This window comes from Notolepis coatsorum (assembly GCF_963971535.1).
Source record: "Notolepis coatsorum genome assembly, chromosome: 10".
NCBI lineage: Eukaryota > Metazoa > Chordata > Actinopteri > Aulopiformes > Paralepididae > Notolepis > Notolepis coatsorum.
In genome coordinates, this window is record NC_140174.1 from 135,411,093 (window position 1) to 135,418,888 (window position 7,796).

General features: G+C 47.8%; 1 protein-coding gene across 1 annotated transcript in view; it reads left to right on the top strand.

Annotated features, from left to right (window-relative positions):
* Nucleotides 1-7,796, top strand: part of trpm6 (transient receptor potential cation channel, subfamily M, member 6) — a gene marked incomplete at its 5' end in the record, with an annotated part of 158,988 nt that overhangs the window by 119,689 nt on the left and 31,503 nt on the right. Inside the window, 2 exons of the mRNA XM_084323194.1 lie at nt 3,137-3,459; nt 7,668-7,750. Of these exons, the coding sequence (XP_084179320.1) occupies nt 3,137-3,459; nt 7,668-7,750 (406 nt within the window). The remainder of the gene's footprint in view (nt 1-3,136; nt 3,460-7,667; nt 7,751-7,796) is intronic.

Below are 7,796 nucleotides of genomic sequence, written 5' to 3' on the forward strand. Positions count from 1 at the left end.
GTGGAGGTGGACGCCTCTAGTACCGGAGTGGGGGCGGTTCTCTCCCAACTCTCCGCTCTCGACCAGAGACTGCACCTCTGCGCCTTCTTCTCTTGCCGCCTGACCCCAGCAGAGGTCAACTACGACATTGAAAACCTGGAGCTCCTGGCAGTCAAGCTGGCCCTGGAGGAATGGAGACACTGGCTGGAGGGCTCAGATATCCCCTCCCTGGTCTGGACGGACCATAAGAACCTCGCCTACGTCCTGATGGCCAAACGCCTGAACTCCCGCCAGGCCAGCTGGGCGCTGTTCTTCGCCAGGTTCAATTTCACCCTGACCTACAGGCCAGGCTCCAAGAACACCAAGCCAGATGCCCTTTCCCGGCAGTGTGTCCCCGAAGGGGGGCCCGCACACCCTGACACCATCCTCTCCTCCTCCCGCTTGGTGGCCTCTGCCACCTGGGAGATCCAGTCCGTCGTCCGGGAGGCTCAGTGCGTCCAGCCTGATCCAGGTAACGGTCCACCTAACCGGCTTTCTGTTCCCGACCTTGTCCGCTCCCAGGTGCTCCAGTGGGTCCACGCCTCCCGGTTTCGCCTGTCATCCTGGGATCGACCGTACCCTGTCCCTGCTGAGGCGGCACTTCTGGTGGGTTTCCATGAGGGAGGACACCCGCTCCTTCGTCCTTGCATGCACCATCTGTGCTCGTGGAAAGGCTTCCCACCGACCACCCGCCGGGCTCCTCCGTCCGCTCCCTGTTCCCGGTCGGCCCTGGACTTTGTCACCGGTCTGCCCCCCTCACACGGTAACACTGTCATTCTCACTATTGTTGACCGTTTTTCGAAGGCCATGCACTTTGTTGCTCTCCCCAAACTCCCCTCTGCTTCAGAGACCGCGGACCTGATGGTGCTCCACGTCTTCTGCCTCCACGGGATCCCGGTGGACATCGTCTCCGACAGGGGCCCTCAATTCATCTCCCAGGTCTGGAGGGCCTTCTGTCGGGCCCTGGGGGCCACGGTCAGTCTCTCCTCCGGGTACCACCCACAGACCAACGGCCAGTCGGAGCGGGCCAACCAGGACCTGGGGTCCACCCTCCGCTGCGTGACGACCCGGGACCCCTCCGGCTGGAGTGCTTTCCTGCCGTGGATCGAGTACGCCCACAACTCTTTGTCCTCCGCGGCCACAGGTCAGTTCCCTTCCGAGTCCTCCCTGGGCTACCAACCCCCACTGTTCCCTGCACAGGAGGAGGAGATCGCTGTTCCCTCGGTGCAGGAACACCTTCGCCGCTGCAGGAGGATTTGGGAGACACGAGGGCCGCGCTTCTCTGCTCTGCTGACCAGAACTGCCGCTTCGCCGACCGCCACCGGACCCCGGCCCCCGACTATCAACCAGGTCAGATGGTTTGGCTCTCATCTCGGGACCTGCCACTCAAATCAGTTTCCCGAAAACTCACTCCCCGTTTTGTTGGTCCCTACAAGATCCTGTCACTCATTAACCCCTCTGTCGTCAAACTCCAGCTTCCCTCCCATATGCAAATTCACCCCTCCTTCCATGTCTCCCAGCTAAAGCCGGTGGTCTCCAGCCCCCTGTCTCCCCCAGCTCCGGAGCCTCCCCCTCATCGACGACCACCCGGCCTACATTGTCCGGCAGTTGCTGGACGTGCTGTGCCGCGGCCGCGGCTACCAGTACCTGGTCGACTGGGAGGGCTACGGCCCGGGACTTCCATCGGGCCAACCCTGACAAGCCTGGAGGGCCGCCAGGAGGCGCCCATAGAGGGGGGGGTCCTGTCATAATCATGGCGAGAGCCTTCTTCACTCCTCCTCATCCTCCCCCCACATTTCACCACGGAAGCCCCACACCTTCTCCAATCCTCCTCATCCTCTCCCACATTCACAACGGAAGCCTCACACCCATATGGGCAGCACCCCTTCACACACTATCAAGCTTCTCACTCAACACGGCTGTACCTCATCCCCTGATTCACACGCTGCCAGGCACCTCATTCGACACAGCTGTACCTCTTCCCCTGATCAGCAAGACACTACATCTACCGGCAGATTCTGACCAGACCTCGTGGTGGTGTTATTCTAGTTACCTAGGTACGACGACTCAGACTGAAGCCCTGCTAACCTGCTCTTGTGATTATTCCTTGCTCTAATCTTGTTTCTCTTGTGCCCAGGACCTCCGCTCCAGTGCACCTCCCTGCCTGGACATCTCGTGCTGCACAAGGAGTGCTCCTGCTCTCTCTCGACACAGACCTGTGTCTTCTGCCCACAGCTGCACTGGGAGTGCACCTGTCCTCATCCCCCCCAAGAGACATTCCCAATACCTGTCTGTTGCACATTCCTGCCTGTTCAACTGTCTATTCAACTGTCTATTCAACTGGGATATTATTAAAACACCCTAAAACGCTCCATTCTCTCTTCTCCTGTGTTCAGCTATTGGGCTCTGCCTAAACCCCATTCTCACATATATATTATATAATTATATATTATTTCCCCCACAAAGATGTCTGCAGATTATGTTTGTGCCTGTTGTCATTATCCATCCAGTTCATCCTCTCTTCTCCTCTCCTCTCCTATTCCTTTCCTCTCCTCTTCCTCTCTTCCTCTTCTCTTCCTCTCCTCTCTTCTCTTCTCTCCTATCTCCTCTTTCGTCTCATCTCTTTCCTCTCCTCTTACCTCTCCTCTCTTCTCCTCGCCTCCTCTCCTCTCTGTCTCCTCTTCCTCTCATCTCTTCTCTTCGTCTTCTCTTCCTCTCCTCTCTTCTCTTCTATCTTTCATCTCATCTCTTTCCTCTCCTCTTTCCTCTCCTCTCCTCTCTTCTCCTCTCCTCTCCTATTCCTCTCCTCTTCCTCTCTTCTCTTCTCCTCTTCTCTTCTCTTCCTCATCTCTTCTCTTCCTCTCCTCTCTTCTCTCCTCTCTCCTCTTTCGTCTCATCTATTTCCTCTCCTCTTACCTCTTCTCCTCGCCTCCTCTCCTCTCTGTCTCCTCTCTTCTCTTCTCTTCTCTTCTCTTCTCTTCTCTTCTCTTCTCTTCTCTTCTCTTCTCTTCTCTTCTCTTCCTCTCCTCTCCTCTCCTCTCTTCTCTCCTATCTTTCATCTCATCTCTTTCCTCTCCTCTTTCCTCTCCTCTTTCTTCTCCTCTCCTATCTTCTCCAGCGGGTGAGGAGGTCAGCATCTACACCTTAGACGAAGCGCCGTCTGAGCCCAACTCTGATTCTGGTTCCAGGTCCGGTCCGGGCTCAGCCATCCTTTCCTCCTGGTCGCCTCGAGGCCTGTCTGCCATGCTGCAGCCCCTGTACAGCGAGGAGGGCTCCCTGGATGGGGGTCTTCGTCTGGGCAGCAGGGTGCTGTGCACCTGGGCAGAGGGAGAGGTGCTCAGGCCCGGGGCGGTGTATGTGGTCAAGGCCTTCAGACCGGAGGTAGTCCACACCTGGCACAGGCACTTCCATGGTAGCACGGCACTACAGCTGTGTCTAAGGGTAAATATGGACCATATACTGTGCAGTACAACCCTTGTGTTTGCTTTCATTGTATATGGTTTTGTGGTAATTGAAAATACCTATTCATGAACCTTACATACTGTGTATTATAATACATTATATACTATACATATATATAATAAACATTCATATAAGCTTAAATGGGTACATTATTTCACAAATCAAAAGGTGGATAAACTGTATCTTCGTGTACTAACATCCACATCGTAAAGTATCCCATGATGCACATAATATATTTGTTACACCCGCTAAGTTCCTAGCTTTAAGAAAGACACAGAGTGTAGGTTAATTTAACAATAGTATTTATTATATAAAAAGGGGTGGACAACAATACTATAAGCCCACTTCAACCTCATGTCAGGAACCCCAATCAGCATTGACCGGGCAGGGTTTGATTCACGGCAACCCGGTGATACTTCACATAATGAAGGAGAACGATATCAAATGTCAATAAATAGCACTTCATAACGATATCAAATGTCAATAAATAGCACTTCACACAATGAAGGAAACCTTATCACACATCAATAAATACCACTTCAAGAACTGTATAAAAAGAGATATCACTAAGTACTATGTACTCTAAGGTATTAGCCATCAGATTACAAAAGCATATGACTTCTTTAGTTCACCCGGACCAAACTGGCTTCATAGGAGGCCGCCTGATCACTGAAAACATAAGACGAATACTGCACGTACTTGATGCCGACAAGGAGGACACCATACCTAAGGCGATGCTGTCCCTGGATGCTATGAAAGCCTTTGACAGGCTGGAATGGTCGTATCTATGGGCAGTACTAGAAAGGATGGGGTTAGGAAAAGGATTCATCGATATGATTAAAGTATTATACAAAGACCCAGCGGCCATGATTACAACAGGCACAATCATCTCCAAAATCTTTCCGGTATCACGCTCTGCCAGACAGGGTTGTCCTCTTAGTCCCGGACTGTTCAATCTATCATTAGAGCCTTTAGCACAATATATAAGACAATCCCAATCCATAGAACCAATCGTAATCAAGGGCACACAACAAAAAATTTGTTTTTGACGACGTAATATTGTTCATGCAAAACCCCAACACCACATTGCCTCATCTGCTCAAGTTGATTGAGGACTTTGGTGATTTATCGGGATTTAAGATAAATTGGCCGAAGTCGGCTTTCCTTCCACTTAACACCCCTGCAAAAAAAGATACAACCCTCCCAGGAGAGATACCGATGGTAAAATATTTCAGATGCTTGGGAGTGGAAATATTCCCCACCATAAGACAAACGGTGAAGCACAACTACACAAAAATCCAAAACAAAATCAAAGACGACCTTGATAGATGGGCAAAACTTAAAAACACAGTACAAGCACGGATATCAATAGTTAAGATGGATGTACTACCTAGAATCAACTTCTTCAGTTCAATGCTACCGTTACCCCCTCCAGAGGGTTACTGGAAAAGATTACACTCCTCCACATACAAATTTATTTGGAATAACAAACCACCACGTATAAAAAGATCCACCGCACAGAGAAATAAAGCAGATGGTGGCATGGCATTTCCAGATTTTTTCCTATATTTTAAGGCGTACACATTAAGTCCATTGACAACATGGTTTGACCCCCAAGCATTAGTATCCTGGAGAAAATTTGAAGAAAACATAGTAGCCCCACATAGACTGAAGGACATAGCATACACTAAACTACCAATCAAGCACTGTGAACGAAAATTTGGCCCCATAATTACTCATGCGATCCGGATATGGCGTGAATCACAAAAAAAAAATCCTAACCCACAAAAATGGCACAATCATACTCCCTTATTCAATAACAATGCACTCTTAATTGGAAAACGACCTATAAGATTCCCTATATGGGAAGAGCAAGGCATACACTCATTAGGGGATGTTTTTAACAAACAGGGTTTTTGTAGTGATAAAGAAATACGCAAAAAATGTAATCTCACCAAGTCCACATGGCTTTTTCACAAACAGTTACAGCTGGCAAGACCACCCGCATTTCATTGTATACCTGTATGCCGTGACAATTAAAACTCTTGACTTGACTTGACTTGAGCTATGTTTGAAGTCTCACGGTGTTCCATTAGACAGACCAATTGAACACCACAGATACCACAAATTCTTCTACGAAAGAGAGACATCGAGAGGTTTTGTTTCAGAATTTTATCATCAATTACTAACGTCCTCGTATGAAACCCTCCAACTAGACTCTGTCTGGAGGAGGGATATACCAGACCTGGAAAATGACTTTGATTGGCAAGGAGCCTGGGCAAATGTCCGACTTACATCAAGGAACCCGGATCATCAACAAATCAATCTTAACTATATTCACAGGACATACTTGACTCCTATAAGACTGTGCCGAATGGGGCTTAAACAAGACTCCAAATGCTCCCAATGTACAAATGGGGACGAAGGGACATTTATGCACATGTATTGGGACTGCTCACCAGTTAAGGCATTCTGGAAAGATGTGACCCAACAAATATCAAAACTCGTATCTTGGAATATACCTGTACACCCCTCGGTATTACTATTAAATGATGTTTTTGAGTTTGCAGTGAATCCACAGCTAAAGAGATTGGTTTTATCGGGTATCACAGTAGCTAAGAAGCTGATCGCATCACGCTGGTTTCAACCGGAAAAAATGTGCCGTAAAGTTTGGTTTCTTACATATCTCGATGTAATTTACCAAGAAATATCTACAGCAAGAATTCTGGGTCTCAATGAATCCAAAATGTCAATGTGGTTAGAAGTGGTGGAGAGAATAAAAGCTAGCTTATAATGGTAGTGTCTGGTTAGGTGCGAGGGATAGTGGAGGTACTTCTCAAGGTGGGGTCCGGGAGGGGGGGGTTCGAGCTGGAGCATATGTGTGTAGGGTTTTTAGATAACAGGTATTAGGGGTATATCTTATATAAGACAACTAACTAAAATGTGATCTCATTGGATGTGCCCTGACAATTAATGCTTGTATATCTTATCGTGTGTTGTCATGTTTGTTTATATGTTTGTTTAAAAAATAATAAAAAAATTAAATACAAAAAAAAAAGAGATATCAAACTTCTCACAATGAAGTAAACGGATATCATACCACTCGGTGATTCAACTTTATCAAACATTGGCACACGTGTGCATAACCACGGCATCCATATAATAATGGCACACTAGGCCTGCCCGTATTCCTGTCTGAGAGAGGTACCTGGTACATGGGTTGGTGTTATGGTGGGGGGGGGGGGAACGGACACACCAATAAACAAACAAACGTAGATAAAGAAATCCGCCCCAAGGGCAAGACCCAATTATTTGTGCCCGTCTACCGGCCCACTAGCCCTGGCGGATTAGACATAATTATAACTACCAAACAATAACTAAAAACGTGTTTCACGACAAGAGCAGCTGGACCACTGGTGCTCTGCCGGGAAACAAACACAACAGTATTAAAACACTTTATTATTAAAACAATAACACATAATTATTAGACAACATTACATGCTAAAACAAAGTGCTACATTAAAATACCCGGTCCGTCGGTGGTCCTATTATCCTACCGACTACCTTCAATCCCGCTGGGAACCAGGCAAGTGATCTGGAACAAACATTCCATGTCACACATATTGCACAGCACATATTAAAACCCGCTATTCCTAAACCATAATACTACCAATGCCTACCGTAGTGTGTAATGCTTGTTCCTGCATCCCGGAGTGCGGTGTGCACCTACCTCACTGCACCGGCCGCAACAAACAATTCCAACTAACGTTCCTCCCGCAGGTAGCCCCCTATAACGGAACCTGGCTCATTGAGGCCCCTCCTCTTTTCTCATTAATGCCACCCGCCACATATTTATATCTAGAGTTATCTTTGTGTTGTTGGTCGTACAGTACAAGGAATGGTCGGTTCACTAATATGCACCTTTTGACCCCTTGATTACATTTTTTTTACGAAAGTGCACTTTTTTTGTACTGACCGAATTTATTTATTACACTTGACAGATCAACAATATAAGGATCCTGTTCTATCATGTCTCTTGTGCTTTAATAGTGTCATGTATGTCTCTTGTCGCCTGTTCTGTCTTGGATGTGTACAGTATAAGTGCAGCTGTTTGTCGTATTCATGCCTTAAATTGCCCCTTGCTGGACTAATAATGTTTTTTTAATTGAATTGAATTGTACCTATAGGAGATCCAGCAGCAGAGAGCAGCCCAGAAAATGATGCATGTTTTCAACCGGGTCAAACCTGAGAACGTGCACCATTCTCCAAGGTAGGTGTGTGTGTGTGTGTGTGTGTGTGTGTGTGTGTGTGGGGGG